This window comes from Pteropus vampyrus, unplaced genomic scaffold, assembly GCF_000151845.1.
Source record: "Pteropus vampyrus isolate Shadow unplaced genomic scaffold, Pvam_2.0 Scaffold240, whole genome shotgun sequence".
In the NCBI taxonomy this organism is placed as follows: domain Eukaryota; kingdom Metazoa; phylum Chordata; class Mammalia; order Chiroptera; family Pteropodidae; genus Pteropus; species Pteropus vampyrus.
The window spans coordinates 2,259,113-2,277,409 of NW_011889021.1; the positions used below are offsets into that span (position 1 = coordinate 2,259,113).

The 18,297-nt window shown below is 38.4% G+C and overlaps 1 protein-coding gene across 1 annotated transcript; it reads right to left on the minus strand.

The window, feature by feature from the left end:
• Nucleotides 1–51: 51 nt before the first annotated feature.
• On the minus strand, nt 52–15,691 carry LOC105301484 (vitamin D 25-hydroxylase). Its single transcript, XM_011374177.2, has 5 exons — nt 15,432–15,691; nt 9,762–9,903; nt 4,062–4,694; nt 3,135–3,464; nt 52–2,294 (listed from the first exon to the last, which is right to left on the minus strand). Exons 1-5 carry the CDS (start codon nt 15,654–15,656, stop codon nt 2,119–2,121), a joined length of 1,506 nt encoding a protein of 501 aa, XP_011372479.1. The 5' UTR covers nt 15,657–15,691; the 3' UTR covers nt 52–2,118.
• Between the last annotated feature and the right edge of the window lie 2,606 nt (nt 15,692–18,297).

Sequence of the window (18,297 nt, forward strand, 5' to 3'; positions counted from 1 at the left end):
GTGAATACAATTACTAACATATGATCAAAATTTTAATGAAAGATAAACACACTAAAATGTCTCTTCCACCCCATCCTCATCTACCCTTTCCTCTCAGTCTCTTAGAAATCACCATTTTCATTAGTTGCATATTAAATTAGTTAGTGCTTTTTATTTAAATACGAGTGCGTAATATGTATTTATACATACATTCTCATTCCCCATGTTATACAAAAAGAGAACGTATTTTATACCTTGTTCTTTGAACTCATTATCTAATGCTCTATAAGAAATCCCCCCAAAATATGCTGGTAGTAACTATCTATTTTGGTTTTTGTGAGTCAAGAATTTAGAAATGGCTTGGCTGAGCAGTTCTGGCTCAGGACCTTTATGAGATCACAATCACATGCCAGCTGGGTCTGCAGTCAGCTGAAGGTCTGAGAAAAATATACTTCCCAGGTGGCTCACTCATGTGTTTGGCAAGCTGATACGGTTAGTGTGTGTGAAAGGCCTCAGTTCCTCTCCATATGGGCCTCTCCACAGGACTGCTTGAGTGTCATCATGCATGGTGACTGGCTTCCCTCAGAGTAAGCACTCAAGGGGACCAAGGTGAGAAGGTGTAATGCCTTCAGACAAACCTTAGAAGTTACACACCACCACTTCTATCACATGCTATTGGTCACACAAACCAGCCCTGATTCACGAGGTTGTATATACCAGATAAAGATCATTCGGGGGTATTTTTGGAGGCTGGCTATCACATTCCGTATGTTGGTTTTCCCGTTTTGTTTTGTTTAACGTGATTTATCCTGGAGATCTCTCCATATTACTTACTACATAGAAAACTTCCTCATTCTTTATATAGGTGTATAATATTCTATTACAGGATATACTATAGTGTTTATTCTACCATTCCTCTATTGATCAATGTGTGTCGTTAAAGTGGCTTATTTTTGTCTTGCATTGCTATTATAAATAATGCATCAATGAATAATCTGGCACTTATGTCTATCCATTACATGTTCAAGTGTATCTGCAGGAGATATTCCTAAGAATTGGAATTGTTCATCCAAAATGTGAATACACTGATTTTTTTCATAGATATTGCCAAATTCCCTTCCATAGGAAGTGTATGACTTTGCATTTTCCTCATCCATGTATAAAAGCGCATGTTTCAGGACAACCTTGCCAATAATGTGTATTGTTGTCAAATTCTAGAATTTTTGCTAATATGGTAGATGCGATATTATCTCACTAAAGTTTACATTTGCATTTCTTTTATTATGAAACACATTTAATGATCTTTTTAGATGTTTACAATGTGGTATATGTGTATGTGAACTGTCCATGTTCATTGACTAATGTTTTCTAATGCATCGTTACACTTTTCTTCTATATTCTTATAACATTAAGGAGATTAGCCCTTTGTTTGTGATAAGATTTGCATATTTCTTCCCGGCTAGTTTCCACCATGGTGTTTTCTGCCTTGCAGAAGATTTATGTTGGTGTTTTTTGTGTTTTATGTTTCCACTGTATATGCTGTAATAGAATATTATACAGCTATGTAAAGAATGAGGAAGTTTTCTATGTAGTGATATGGAGAGATCTCCAGGATAAATCATGTTAAACAAAACAAGGAAAAACCATTGTACGGAATGTGGAGCCAGCCTCCAAAAATGTATCAATTTTATTTTATGGCTTCTGGATTTTGAGTTGTAGTTAATTAGAAAGGCTTCCTCATTCCAAAATTCAAGAGGAATTCACCCATGTTTTCTAGCACTTTTATGACTTTGTATTATAGAAACTTTTGTGCCACCTGTAGTATATTAAGGCATATGCTATGAGGAATGGATTCAAAATTGTAACTGTTTTCCAAATGACTACAGAGTAGTCCCCATGCAAATAATATTTATCTTTGCTGGACTGACTTGATATTCTTCTATATATTTTTTTTATTCGACTTTCTTTTCTACTTTTCTATCTATTTATGCCATTATTACACTATTTTAATTATTCAAGCTTTAAGGTAAGAGTATTTCAATACCTGATGCAGCTAAACGTCCCACATTGCTATTCATTCTGATGCTATTCATTTACCTCTTTATGTGAATTTTAGAAACAGTGTATGTCTGTGCACTTTCAGCGTCTTTCCACACAGATGAGGTAGGGCTGGGGTTGCAATGTCATGCCTAACCTGGGCTTCAGATTTGGAACCAGTTCATTTGGGAAGTGAAAGTGAAACTGCTGAAGCAACGCTGTAAAAAACAGGAACATTTCCATCCGAGCCAGCTGTTCTCCAAGACAATGTCTTTTTCCTAAACAAAGACATAATAATTTTTAAAAATCCATAATATTTACCAAAATTTATGTCTAACATGGGGTGCCATCCGAGAAATCTGGATTTTAAAGAAAATTAGAAGAGGTTATCCTCATTAAAGAATTTTCTTAAAATCCATAGAAATTGGCTTTTCATCTCCCAGAACCCATTTCTATACCTTCTTTTGTCAAATCATGGACTTCTGTAAACTTATTAGTCCATCCCCCACTTCCCCTGCACATCGCAACAGAGCCTAAGATATGCCATGAAAGATCTAATTTGAAGTGTGACATTTTATTCTATAGAGTCAAGAGAAGGTGATTTCATTTCAAATGACTTAACGTGTACTCCTCCCCGATGAAATGAAGTTTCTAGTCCACCTTCCATGGGCCTTGTAATCCGTGTAATTTTTCATAGTAAAAGCAATATTTTTAGAGATGAGGCATAACAAACTGGGAGACAAGGGAGCTGGATTTCAGTTTCACTTCAAATTATGATGTCATTCCCCTTCCTGGGTCTCAGTTTCTCAAGCTATGTGTTACGGACCTTCTAGCTCTATGACCTTTGATTACAAACCCCAAATCCATACTTATAAAAGTTTCAGAAGCAGCCAGAGCTTCTCAACAGTTTTCTCTAAGTTGCTAAATTAAGGTTTGTTTATTTTGAGTAGAAACAGGTTAATGATCCCTAATTAAACTATTGTCTCATGTAGAAATTAATGCTGTTTTCAGAGTTGGAATATTTAATTCTGCAACAGAATGCTTCGGATTTATATGTTATACTGATGAATCGTCATTATATTTTGTCCAAAGTTATGCTCCCGTGAAAGTTCTCTTACCTAGAGAAAATGGAACCAAAGCTTCTTTCTTGGAAAAATGTCCATTGCTGTCCAGAAATCGCTCAGGATAGAATATTTCTGGGTCTCCCCAGTACTTTTCATCAAAGTGTACAGAATAAAGATTTGTAATTACTGTTGTACCTTTAGGAATGGAATAACCATGTACAACTGCATCTTCAGAGGTTGCATGGAAAATTCCTAATGGAACTATATTACAGAATCTTAAAACTTCATGCAAAACTGCCTCAGTATAAGGCATTCTGCATTTGTCATCCCAAGAAGGCTTCCTATTGGGTCCCATAATTAAATCAATCTCTTTCTGAACTTGTCCTGTCAGAGAGAAAGTGTTCAAGTTATTAAGCAATGAAAAAGTATATCTAAAATAATTTCCCTTTGAAATAAAACAAAGGATAACCTATAATAACAAGTCGATAGGGTATGGGTACACCCAGATTCAGATTTTTCATTATATGGGAGTTATATTTAAATATATACCATATATCTTGTACTATCAGTAGCCAATGCTGAGTAACTGTGGTGAAAAACACATTAAAAGTAATGAAAATCAAACAAACTTAGAATTCGAATAACATCTCACTCTCAGCAAGAAAAATAGTAAAGCATAAAACTTGAATTAAAACAACCAGGGTTCAGGTCCCGGCTCTGCCACCTCCAGTGGCTGAGCTTCGGCAAGTTAGCCACTTAGCCTTTTCCCACATTTATAAAATAGGCATAATAAGACCTATCTCTGAGGTTTTTACATGAATTCAGAGAACATATTTGAAATATATTTATAACTTAAATATTTTTCTCTTGGGTAGCACAGCAGAAGTTCCTAAATAAAATGCTCTATACATGGCCAAAGACTCTAAAACATGTGTGAACCCTAAATGTAAGGACAGACCTTCAGGTCAAGAGAATCCTCACCTTGAATGTTAGGATAAAGGGCCATGAAAAGAATTGCCCATCGCAGCACATTGGTTGTAGTTTCAGTCCCAGCAATGATGAGTTCACCCACAGAGAAAATTAGGTTTTCTTTGGAGAAAGTAGATGATGGGTCATTTTTACCTTGATCCATCTCATCTAAATAAGCATCAACAAAATGCTGAGGTAACTGAGGCTTTCTGTTGGCGGAAACTTTTTCAATAAGCCTGGAGAGAAAATCATAGACCACAGCAGCATTTCTAAACAGCTGCTGATGTTTTCCAAAAGGTAACATGCCAATCCATGGAAAGGCATTATACAGGAAGACTGAAGCACTGGCAGCAAGTTCTACATTTTCACTAAATAACTCAATCATGTGCTGAAAATCAGTGTCTTCATAAGTGAATCGTTCTCCAAAAATGATCAGATTGGTTATGTTTGAAACAGCATTTGTTATTAATTGTTTAAAGTCAAAAGGTCTACCTTTGTATGTTTCAACAGCATCGATGAAAAAATTGATTTCTTCTAAGATTTTAGATTCAAAAGACTTTTGGCCATATCCAAAACAGCGAAAGCTGTTTACAGCTAATCTTCTGTGATCAACCCATCCTCGGCCATATCTGGAATTGAGTAAGCCTGAAAAAGATATTAAAACTTTTTATCATTCCTACATCTTTGTATCTAACAACTGAAAAAGCTATGGAGAAAAGAGATGGTTAGCCATTCTCCAAATTTTCCTTAAAACTAAAACTAGACCCAGTGGATAAGTCCTGTTCTCTGCTACTCATTAGCCATAGAATATTATAAACATGTAAAACTGGTCTACTTTTCATCTAAGACAGGCAGAAAAGACCTATAATTCTCCCACCACAATAAAACTGGACAGCCTTGTGTAATTCATCCTAGGTGAAGTAGGCCCAAGTGACTTCATTATCCAAAATTTACTATAAGTTTAATTTACAAAAGACAAATTACTGCATGTCTACAGACAAAATTACATTTTGGACTAAACAAACACCTGAAAGTCATACTTCTAGGATTCGAAATTTTCTGTTTTAAGATACTAGATTTTAGAATACAAATTTATTCCTGTTAAAGGCATATGTTACCTAACAAGTTAACTCTGCTAGGATCAAGGGTGGCCTGAATGAGGTGTCAATGTAGTGAAAATACTCAAGCCCAAAGGAAAGTACTATGCATCGAATGTCTGTGTCACAACAAATTTCATATGTTGAAGCCTGACCCCCAATGTAATGAATGATATTAGGAAATAAAGCTTTTGTGAGGTAATTAGGTCATGAGGGTGGGGCTCTCATGAATGGGATAGGTGCCCTAGTAAGAAGGGACCTAGTAAGAATGAGAAGAGGTCATTGCTCACAGCTATATGAGGGTACAGAAAGAAGGCAGTTGTCTACAAGTCATGAAGCAGGCTCTTTCCATACACTGGATCTACTGGCACCTTGATTTTGGATTTCCCAGCCTCCAGCTCTGTAAGAATAGCTGTCTGCTGTTTAAGTCACTTGGTCTATGGTATTTTTGTTTTAGCAGCCTGAACTAAAGACAGAGAGCAAATATGAAACTTAAGCTTCCAGTGCTGATATTGCTTGCATTAAAATTTTGTAGTCTCCACAGTATACTCTGCTGTCCTGTTGTTGCTATTATGGAATATTTTCCTTTTAAATTAACTACCAAGAAAAAATCATCCTCAGCACATGTATTTATGTAGTATGTATTCTATTAGAAATTTCATTCATACTAGGTACATAGGTGCACCTCTGATGAAAAATACGTTCTCTTGTCTACTGGAGGTACCTATATAATCTATATTCCAACAACTTTTGTGCAACGATTTTTTAATTTGGAGCTTATGATAAAGTTAACCATACATAAGCGGGTCTTCAGTGCTATGCTACTCTTATATTCCCATATTTCATTCTCTTTTCCATAATCCCAGATGACTATTTATTCAACAAATACTCATTCAACATGTATATATGGAACCTCTACTATGTTCCAGGCAGTGTTATAAGCTGTCAAAGATAGATCAGTGAATGAAAGAGGCAAAAGAGCCCTACTCTCATTGACCTTACATACTAGTAAGGAGAGGCAAACAAACAAATTATATAGCAAAGAAGGAAATACAGGATGGTCAAGGAAAGCCTCACTGAGAAGGGGACATAAGTAAAGATATGGAAGATGAGAGAGTAATTCAAGCAGATAATCTGAGGAAAAATCACTGTTGGCAGAGGGAACAGCTTATGCAGAGGCACTGAGATGAGAGCAAGCCCTAGCGAAATGTAAGAATATGGGATACCTGTAAAAGAAAGTACAAAGGAGCTTTGTTATAACCCTACATCGGCCAAGCTGTAAGCACGGGCAATTTTTCCTAAACACTGGGATAATGGTGGCTCTGATTTCTGAGTTCCAAGTTCGACGCATATGTATCTTAAAATAACACATATAGTTGTCTACCTATTCTTCTCTTACTGTTTTTTGAAAACCTTAGGTTGAATGCTTATTTTATCTTTATAATAAGTCTAAACTATAAATTTTAGCTTTGAAAAATATATATAATGTACCCCAAATATTACTCTGATCACATCATTTTTCATTTTCACAATTTCTTTAAAGATCTTCTATTATAATTGTGGTATAATTTCTTTTTTTTGCATAATTATTATTTAAAAGATTACTTCAGTTGCTGGAGATTTACTTTTTATTTATATTATTGCTTTCAAGTATCATTATACTTGAAATTTGGCCTTAAAAACTGGTGTTCTCTTTGCATTAGCTTATCTGTTTTGTGATGTAACATATGGTTAATTTTTATTTTTTTCTTTTCATTCAATGTCTTTTTAATCTATACAAGCAAGATATTGTTAAATTTTTCTTTGAAATTAAGTGTGAAGCTCTCATTAAATTGGATAATACTGGACACCATTATTCTAAGAACTCTTACACTATTAAGTATCAAAACTGTTTTATCTGACTTCAGCACTCTATTTTTGACTTTCTGTTGCTGCTTCCTTCTTAACAATTCTGTTAACTTTCAGCATTTCTCCCTTGTTGAATATGGAATCATCCAACAATGATTAACACTAAACCATAGAGAATCCTAGTCCTTTACATAAATACCACAATTATTCATTTACATATCATATGATTAGTAGTTACGAATGGCTGCTTTAGGTTCTATAATCTTATAAGCAAAATGATAGTAAAAATGTCACCAAGTAGTCAAGACTTGCCTCAAAAGGTGCTTTTGATTAAAGTGTGCATACACGTTTGTATTACTAACTTGTTTCACAAAACCTGCACTAATTTTTTAAAACATAATTTACATTTATCAGAACTAGATTAAAACCGTAGAATTAGTATGTAATGGTCTAAAATATGAGTGTACTGCAGACTAAGAGGTTTTCAAATACTAGGTCTCTAGCCTAAATTAATTAATTAATTAATACTTTCCTGTTAATCAGTACAATAGAATCCAAACTCTATGTGCTGAATATACATAAAATAAGAAATGTGGAGTGATATCAGAAGCATGGCAGAATGAGAGATGTCCTCAGATCTGTCCTCTTGAAATAACAATAAGCTGAACATCTAAAACTCAACAAATAACACCCAACCTGCTCACAAGAACATCTGAGCAAGTGATCTGTGAATAAGACCACAGGAATTGAAAAAAAAACTAGATCAGCAGAACAAGATTTTTAGCAAAGAGATTGAAACTCTAAAAAAAGGACCAAAAAGAACTTCTGGAGATGAAGAACACACTAAAAGAGATGAAGAATGAAATAGTAAGCTTGGGAAATAGAGTCCACCAAATGGAGGAAAGGATCAGTGATATTGAAGAAATCTAGAAATAAATCAAAAGGAAGAGAGAGAGACCAAAGAATGAAAAAGAAATACAAGAACTAGCTGACATCATCAGGAATGGAAACGTAAGAATAATGGGTATTCTCTAAGGGGAGGAAAAGGAGCAGGGATTAGAAAACAATTTTTCACACAAATAGTTAATGAGAATTTCCCAAATCTAATGATGAATGTAGATTGGAATTCAAGAAGTTAACAGAATACTCAATACAATCCAAAAAGGCCTTCCCCAAGACACATATTAAAATTATCAAAAATTAATGACAAAGAATTCTCAGGGCAGCCAGGGAAAAGAAGATGGTAACCTATAAGGGAAAATCCATTAGATTATCGTTGGACTTCTCAGCCCAAGCAAGAAAGGAATGGAATCAAATATTCAAACTAGTAAATGAAAGGAACTACCTGCTGAGAATAATGTATTCAGCAAAGCTCTCCTTTAGATATGAAGGAGAAATAAAGATCTTTCCAGACATATAAAAATTGAGGGAATTCTTCACTACGAGGCCTGCATTATAGGAAATACTGAAAGGGGTTAGCTTACCTAAAATAAAATGACAAAAAAATACTTAACTATGAGTAAGGTGACTGACTAGCAGGTAGAAAGAAGCAGAGGAATGCAACTTGTATTGAGAACAAGGCTTTATAAGCTTAAACAATAAGAAGAGAGTTGCTATTGCAAGATAGTAATGGATGTTCAGTATACATAGGGACAAACTGAGACACCAATAACAGAAAAGGGGAGGATTCAAAGATCCAGATTTGCAAAGGGGAATAGAGATAAGGCGCACACAGAAGAAAATGGACTATTATATACATATTTGTAATGGTAACCACACACCAAAGATTCAGAATATAAGTACATAATATAAAACAAGAAAGACCAGAGGGAAAATCAACAAAACCGAATCAAAAAAAAAAAAAAGAAAAAGAAAAAGAAAAAGAAACAAATACAAAGATAAGAAAGCAATGGAAACACTGAGCTACAAGAAAGCAAAAAATAGGAAAACCTTATATTTCAATAATCACCCTAAATGTAAATGGGCTGAACTCACCACTAAAAAGGCACAGAGTTGCAGACTGGATCAAAAAAAACAAAAGCCAACCATGTGCTGCCTCTAGGAGACACAGCTCAGCTCCAAAGACAAATACAGACTCAAAGAGAAAGGGTGGAAAATGATATTTCAAGCAAATGACATTCAGAGAAAAGTGGGAGTAGTGGTACTAATACAGGACGAAATAGAATAAAAAAGGTAAAGAAAGATACTGAGGGGATACTTCATAATGATAAAGGGAATCATGCACCAAGAAGACATAACACTAATTAATATCTATGATCCCAATCGGGGAGCCCCGAAATATATAAAGCAATTACTAACAGAACTGAAGGCAGAAACAGACCAAAACACTGTCAACCCCACTGTCGGATATGGACAAATCATCCAAATAGAAAATCAATAAGGAAATAACATCCTTTAATGACACATTAGACCAACTGGACATAATTGACATTTACAGAGCCTTTCATCCCAAAACAGTTACTTATACATTTTTCTCTAGTGCACATGGAACGTTCTCAAGGACTGACCACATACTGGGACACAGAGATAGCCTCAACAAATATAAGAGGGTTGAAATCATACCGACTATATTCTCTGATCATAATGCTTTGAAACTGGAGATCAACTGTAAAAAGAAAGCAGGAAAACTACAGATACATAGAATTAAACAGCATGCTATTAAAGAATGACTGGGTCAGAGAAGAAATAAAAATAAGAAGTGTGATTTAAAATAGTAAAGCACCAAATAGGTGAAAATAAAACATACCTCCCATTTTTGTCATCTTCATGAATAAAGGAAGGCATGGTCTGTCTGCAAAAATTTCACTTTGATGAACAAGGCATTCCTTTACTACATCATAGCCATTCAGAACCACAGTTGATATACCTCCAAGATCTAAACTGAAGATCTTTGATAAGAAAAGAAAAACAACATTTAAATGGATATAACCATGGAAATCCACACGTACTAAGCCCAGCTCTCTTAGTATGTTAGTTCCCTGAAAATACAGGCACTTATTACTCAACTGACAATGTTTAGACTGACTTTTCTCTACAAGGCATACCAAACACTATGATTTCATTATGCATTCAGTGCCTAAAGATGTAATCTCATAGATGGTAAAACGAAAAAAGTACCAGATTTTGAAGGCCTAGATTCTAGTTTACCTTTGCCATTAAACAGATATAGGACCCTGTGTAGAACCTTTAACTTTTGGGGGCATCAGGGTTGCCATAGAAAATATAGTACTTGATTTAGATGCCCTTTTAAGATTCTTTCCAACTCAGAACATTCAATGATATCTAGGAATTTTTTATTTCCACAATGAATGGGAAAGCAGCATCATATGCATGTCATTTATTACTCCAGACTTAGGTTAGGAAGGAGTTTGTCAAATGCATGACAGACAATTTTGAAGTATAAACATATTATAACTAGGTTCACTTGTATTTGGGTCCCTGAATTCCTGAATAACATAGAGGACCCTTAGAGAATATGATCTTGGAAGAAAGTCATTGTTAAATAACAAAAATTCAACTAAGTAAATTTGAAGATCTAATTGGCTTTATTGAATGAATAGGGGAGCATCCCATCAAGAAGTAGAAAGGAGCTTCAAAGAGCTATAGAAAAGGCTTTTAAAGGCAGAAAGAGAGAAAGAAAATTAAATTACTAGCAAAAAATTGCATTATTTCAGGCAAGGTCACTCTCCTAAGTGGAACAAAGGGGTCTAACGGGCAGATTACCTAAGTAGTGCTGACCAGGTAATTTCAGCTTGAATGGTCAAAGGTTACAGTCCGGGGGAGGTTGAAACTGCATTAGGTTAGGTATTAAGGCTTGGTTTGCTGACATGGGGTTTAGCACAAGTGACTCCATTTGGGGCCTGCTGTCTCATTTTAACAGCATTTACAACATAGGTACAGGTGGATGCTCAACTAAGGGGAAAGCAAGACAGAATATCCATGCTATGCCTTGCTAGAAGCTTCTCATGTGCTTCACCTCAGGTTACAATGTCTCATCTCTTATAGTCTGTTATAGGTGGGCCCTTAAGGACCTAGTCCAGAGAGGGAACAGTGCTATAGCGGGATGTAAAGATTGTTTTTCCCATCCTCTCATGCGGTTGGCTGAAAGCTTTTTAGAGCAAAAATACTCAGCCAAGCTTCATCTCTGTGCAAACAGATAGAGCATGGTTTAGCCATGGTTCACACCACTTAGGAAACAAACAGGAGGCTTGGGAGAAAAGAAGTTCAGCAGAAGTAGTTACAGCAGCAATAGTGATGAAGATCTCCAACTAGTAACAGAATTAGCTAGCTGAGCAATGGAGTCTTTGGCACAAGGATGGGCTGTGTCAACTCAGCAGTAGATACATTCAGAACCTTAATGAAGGAGCATGGACTGCTGCCACAAGCAGTAATAGTTAAAAGTGGCAGTGTAAAAGTTCAGCTGAGCAACGGTGGGACTCTTTCAGCTTCCAAAGCAGTAATGAAATAGTCTTAAAAGAGAGTCTTTTATTAGAAGCGTAATTTTAGCAGACATAAAGGAAAACCTACTCTTCCTGTGTGTCACATCTACTCTCTCAATACTTTCTACTATACTTCTGACACCAGATGTGTGGGTTTTCCACACATCAAGCAATTCTGGGATATTAGCTGAGTATCCTACATTTTAACTCAATTTTGACACTATCTACCTGGAGATAGTATTAGATTCCACAGGTTAAGGGCTCAGTGCCATAAGAGTTCTTTCCCACTTTCAGATGCCAATCACAAGTCCAGGTTGTTACCTGTTCTCCCCAACAGGCTGTAAAAGGTCCCTACAATCTCCTCCTTGGGTTTGATTAATTTTCTAGAGTGGCTCACAGAACTCAGGAAAATATTTTACTTATTAGATTACTGGTGTATTATAAAAGGATATAACTTAGGAACGCCACATGGAAGAAATGCACAGAGCAAGGAAGAGAGGTGTGAAGCTTCTATGCTCTGTCCAAGCATGCTACCCTCTACTTACCTCCTTGTTCACCAACATGGAAGCTCTCCGAACCCTATTATTCAGGGATTTTTATGGAGGCTTTATTACCTAGGCATGATCAATTAAATCATTAGCCATAGGTGACTGACAATGCTTCCAGCCCCTCTCTCCACCCCAGAGGTGAGTGAGTGTGGTGGTGGTGGTGGTTAGAATTAAAAGTTTCAACCCTCTAATCTTGTTGGTTCTTCTGGAAACAAGCTCCCATTCTTTGGGGATTTCCGAAAATTATCTCATTAAAACTCAAGCGTGGTTGAAAGGGGCTTGTTATGAATAACAAAAGATGCCTTGATCACTCTTAACTCTTAGGAAATTCCAAAAATTTTAGGAGCAGTGTGCCAGAATAAAGAGCAATATGCCAGGATAAAGAGCAAATATATATTTTTCTTATTATAAATCAAAATATCATGGCAGAGATAATACAAGAATAGCATTAGTGAATATGCAGTGGTTCTGATGCAGGAAAAAAACAGCCTGATGCTTTCTCAAGGATGGCAAAAGATCCTGAGATTGAAAGTTGTGTTAATATGAAGGAAGAACAAACAGGGGAGTCATGTTTCTGGGTTAAGCTGTCAGGCTGGGAACACTAGGGATTACAAAAACCAAAGAGGAGCCATAGCTTGAGAAAGTTGTTATACAGTCCACCTTTACTCAAAAATTTGAGATGTTCCTCTATTTGAGTATAAAACTGGGGAAACTGTTACTTGAAACTAGCATCTATTACCTTTAACCAGAAATATCCATATTCTTGTCTGCTAAATTATAAACTCCTTAGAATCAATTATCTTTATCTTTTATCTTAGACCCCTCAATAGACTCTTGTTCCGTGCCTTGCATAAAAGTCTCAATACATGCTTACCTTATAAAATAAGTTGTCAATTACATTTGCCTGAAAGTAATTATTTTATTGTCCTTACATGCATTACCTGAAAATAATCTGTAAAAACCACTTGTACTAGCATTACTAACTAGAGAATGCTTTTTGAAATTTGGACTGAGATTAAAGTCACTAGAAGTTTATAAATTCAGACTGAATCTCCAAGGTAATGGTAATTCTTGATGTGGTAGATTTCTATTTAAGATTGCCTTTAAAATGAATGTGTAAGACCTGAGGACTGGTTGTCTTCTTTTTAAGAATTATGAAAGAGAATTGAATTCACAGACTTCATAAAAGCAGGTGTCACCTGAAGTGATTGTCATTTCTCATAAGCAATTTTCAAGTCCGGGTTTTTTTCTGTGACCATGTATCTCCAAATTATAAGGTAGTGGAAAAATAAGATTCTGTTTAAAAATAAGCCCTATAAACAACTTTCCACAACCTTCCAGAAGTATAGGAGATAATAATAGTCTGGTGTCCTCCCACTTCCAAAAAAGGTATAGTATATTATATTCTATAGTATATTAACAACTTATACTAACTCTGAGACTTTATCAGAATTGGGAAATGCCTCTAAGACAATGGGAGACTTTAGGGGTGTTTCACAACTAAGACAAAGAACAGATGCTGCTGTAGTTTAAAGAGTTAATCCGTTAGGTGGTTTTCAACTTAAATCTAAGGCAGAGTCAGGCAGTGTCCACTCTTACATACATCCTTTTCATTTTTGCTTTCTCTTTCTCCTCTATCCTTCTTGTACCTGATAATACAGTTCAAGTTTACCACTAGTAAAGAGCCTCTTTGTAAAAAACCATGGTTTCCCTCAAATAGTTCTACCAGCAGTAAAACTGATGCCAATTCTTAAATCCATTGAACCAATCTACCTCTCCCAAAATGAGTTTTCCAGCACATTTATAATTTAATTTGTAATCTATTATGATTGGAGACTTAGATTACCCCATTCCAGAAGAGAATGTTTATTGTGAATACAGTATTCCTTTCATATGTACATATGAAATACAATTTCCTACTCTGCGAGACATCATTTTACAAAATTGGTTTAACTTGATTTGTAGGCCTAATATACTGTTCTGTAATTAATAACCAAGAACATCTTAATACTTAACTGTTTTCAGTTATTATCATTCTTATTACACATATGAGAAAAAAAGATTCAGAGAAATAAAGGTCAAGTTTTATCTGATGAAAGAGGACTCAACCTCTAGTCTCATGCTTTCATATCTTACGATTTCTCTAGACTGTTATGACGCTTTGAACCAACCCACTAGAATGGAAATCATGAGAATACACACAAGTCCTGGAGAACTGAAAGGTGGAAAAGAAAACATAAGAATTATACATGTTTGCTTTACCTAAGTCCAATTTCCCTTTAAAATGTAAATCACTAGAGAGCTGAAGAATCTAGAATTATTCTTGTAAAAACTGTTTCAAATAAGGATTTAAGCCTCACGCTGAAATACAATTGCCAAAGTTCTGCTGCACTTTTCCTTCAAAACACTCACCACAGTATGTGGTTGATAATTTTCTCCCTCTCACTAGACTGTAACTCGCTGAAATTGGGCTGTGTCTGCCTTCTACACCTCTTCATGGCAAGAGTCTGGTTTGTTGTTGCACATAAATGAATGGACTCGAAACAACTCAGGTCAGTGCCAGTGCTCTGGAAACTTCTGCCTCCTTCTGAGGTAAAGACATTCTTCCAAACACAAGCTTGAGTTCTGGCCTTTTCCCCTGCTAGTTAGCAACGGTGTGGCTGGCTGTCTGCAAGTCACTGGGCATTTCTGGGTGCGGTATTCTCTTCTGTAAAATGAGAGAACCAGAGGACCTACCCACCTGGGAGGCTGTGAGGTTAAACGAGTCCATATTGGGAGGCTGGTCCACAGCAGGCACAACCTCAGGGGCTGCTGTGAGGGTACTCCGGGCCTGTCAGGCCGACATCGCTCATTATACGATATAGGACTCCGTACTGATTTTTTGTCATGAATTCATTTGCTCTTTCACAATTATTTACCAGAGCTCACCTCTCGGCCAAGCTCTTCACGGGCTTTTTCTAATCCTCACAGCAAACACCTGAACCGGCTGTCCTCAAATACAAACATCTAAGAACCTCCTATTACCTATTAACTCGATCCCAGAATTCGGACGCCCGCGTCTCGCGGGAAGCCGCGGGCTGGAAGCTAGGCCCGGGCTCGTTCCCCCGAGAGCAGCGCGTGCAGGCCCGACGTCGCGACTGGCTCGACCCCGGGCCCCACTGCGCAGGCGCGGGCGCACGACAGCGGCGCGCTCGGGGCGGGAGACTCCTCCCGGGTCCCGCGGTGCGTCGGCCGGTGGGGATCCCAAGTGGGCGAGGCTCCCCTAGCTGGAGCGCAGCATCAAGGAGTTCTCCCGACCTAGGAAGTCGGTTACCTTCCAATCCCTTGGTACATGGAGAGGGGTCCCGACAGCTCCCGGCCAGGAGCTGCAGTCAGCCCACCCGGGAGGAAGTCTCGGGCCCTCCCTGCCTGCGGCCCGTCGGGCTGTACCTCGCCGTACACCTGGCTCTGCTTTCTCATGTAGACGTGGGGGAGCTCGGCCGAGGTGGCCAGCGAGTAGATGTTGCCTATAAATGGCAGCCCCGACGGCCCCGGGGGGAAGCCCGCTGGCCTCCTCTGCTTCAGCAGCTGGCGGAACCCCAGCGCGAGAAGCAGCAGGAAGACCGCGCCGCCCAACGCCGCCGCGCACGCCTCAGCTCGGGGAGGCTCCCACATGGCTCGGGGCGGGGGCTGCAAACCTCCGCCGGCCTGAGACCGGGCTCGCCCCCCAGCCCTGCCGCACCCCCATTGGCCCGATACTCCGAGATCCCGCCCCAGTACCAGGGCTATTGGCTGGCTGAATGTAGGACTCTCGAGTTCCTCGGCGTCAGTTACGTCTGTCATTGTCCTCCTCTGAGTAGACTCTGGAGAGACGGATGCGGCCCTTGGCTCTGGGAGCGTCTCTGAGCGAGCACTAGCCAGGCGGGATACTGAGCCTGGAGTCCTTTCCCTGGGCGTTGACGTCAGGGTATTGAGGACGTGTTGAGCCTCCCTTGTTGAGCTAGGTAGATCCTGTCTTAAGGCCACCCGGTTTCTGAAGGTGTCTTTTTTAGGAGCTAGGTGTGAGTATTTCAGGCTAGGAAAACTGGAGAGCTCATAAACCCTGCTGTCTGAACCCGATAATCTAATTTCCATTAGAGAATTGATCCATCAATATAAAAAACACAATCTTATTCCTCTGTGTTCTTTCCTCTTGTTTTGAGGCATTTTGGTGTATGATACCTTAAGAAATGTGATTACACAATATTTAGGTAACCAGAGTTAATCCCATATCTTTTCACTCCTCTCTGGTCTTCCCAAACTGGTTACTTCTTGGCAATCACAGAGGATTCTGGTCTGCATTGCCTAGGGCTAGCACTATTCAAGCTTTCTGTCTCCGCTACCTAAAATAAAGCAACCGCTTCCCTATTTGCTATTTCTATTCCTGTCTCTGTTTTCTGTTGGGCAGTTTCTTGCAATAAGGGATGTACCAAGCATGGGGATCTTCTAACAGCTGCTCCTAAATGTGATTCAGCAGTGGCAAGTGTTGTGGTCCTCATTAATTTAATGCTCATTCATACAACAAATAATTATTGAATGCCTAATGTGTAGTAGTATCCTAAGCAATGGAGATACATAGATGAAAAGAGCAACAAAGTCCCTACCCTCCTAGAATTCACATTCTTGTGAGAAGAAAGAGGAATAAACACAAATAAGATAATTTTAAATAATCATAAGCAAATGAAAATAAAAGTGTTATAGAGAATGCCTCAGCATATTGAGATAATTTAGCAGGTGAGAGATGTCAATGTCTTTTATAGAAGATGACATTTGAGCTTAGATCAAGTGATAAGGTGTATTTGTTTCCCATTACTGCTGTGACAAATTACCATAAACTGGCTTAAAACAATACAAATTTATTATCTTATAGTTCTTGAGCTCAGAAGCTCAAAGGGTCCTCTTGGGCTAAAAGCTAGGTGTTGGTAGAGCTGCATTCCTTCTAAAGCAACAATCCCCAAACTTTTTGGCACCAGGGACGGGTGCTCCTATGAGAATCTAATGCCTGATGATCTGAGGTAGAGCTGAGGAGGTGATGCTAGTTCTGGGGAGCAGATGCAAAGACAAACAAAGCTTGGCTCGCACTCACTGGCCACTCACCTCCTGTTGTGTGGCCCAGTTCTTAACAGTCCACGGACAGATATTGGTCCATGGCCCAGGGGTTGGGGGCCCCTGTTCTAGAGGTCCTAGGGGAGCATCAGTTTTCTTACCTTTTCCACCTTCTAGAAGCTGCCAACATTCCTTGACTCGGGTCCCCATTCTTTCATCTATAAAGCCCGCAGTGTCAGGCAGTTGTTCCCACATTGGATTTCTCCAGCTCTTTCTTCTTCCTCCCTCTTCCACTTATAAGGACCCTTGTAATTACCTTGGGCCCACTTAGATAAGCCAGGATAATTTCCATCTCAAAGTCGGCCATTTAGAAACTTTAACTCTATCTGCAATTTTGTTTCCCCTTGCCATGAGACTTAACATATCACAGGTTCTTGGAATTAGGACTAGGACATCCGTCAGGTGGGGGAGGGCATTATTTTTCCTACTACAAGAGGGAAACCTGAGGGAAATCTGGGGGAAAATATTCCAAAGAGGGACTACCAAGAAAGAACAAACCCTCCCCGCCCCCCACCCACCCATATGTAAGCAAGCCCGTCCTCTGAGAGTATTTCTGACTTTCTATACCTTTGATGTAAATACACAGGAGACGAAGCCAGCCATTTAGTTAAGCTTAGTGTTTTGCTGTCTATTTTGAGCTGACTATCTGGTATGTGGACATCCAACCTATGGAAACAGGGTATGTTTCACAGAATCTTCAGCATTGAAGGAAATATCTGTCTATTGCCTACTCCTTTAGTACCTTAAAATTCTTATTAATCAAGAATCTTATATTAAAATGGAAAAATAATTATGAGATTATTGCTAGATTTAATCTTCAATGTCTTATCGAAGGCCAGTGGAAGATGACCAAGGATGGAAATTGGGACTGTGGTGGGGCACATCGATGCCGGAGGAATATCAACTACAGGAAGCCTGAGGTCAGCCCTGCCTGCCTCACCAATATCATCAGGCTTGCAGTATCTGGTCTGGCCACGGCTGTCATGCAGTATTGGTACTCAGTTCAAAATGGTCCCCTTCCGTCATTTATATTTAAAAGAATTAATTTCCATTTGAAAAATATGCTCCCATTCACTTAAATTAAGGAATATTCCTTCCTTGGCATTCTTTCCCTGGTTATAGTAGCAAAGGAGAGTTGGGCCCTGACAGCAGCCTGACTAAACAGCACTGA

Excerpts from the sequence above, each read along its gene's own strand:
- LOC105301484 (XM_011374177.2), bottom strand. The coding sequence starts at position 15,656 with ATGTGGGAGCCTCCCCGAGCTGAGGCGTGCGCGGCGGCGTTGGGCGGC. Across the intron at positions 4,695-9,761 it reads GAAGATGACAAAAATGGGAG|GCTTACTCAATTCCAGATAT; the intron begins GTATGTTTTATT and ends TATCTTTTTCAG. Across the intron at positions 2,295-3,134 it reads TTTGGTTCCATTTTCTCTAG|GAAAAAGACATTGTCTTGGA; the intron begins GTAAGAGAACTT and ends GTCTTTGTTTAG.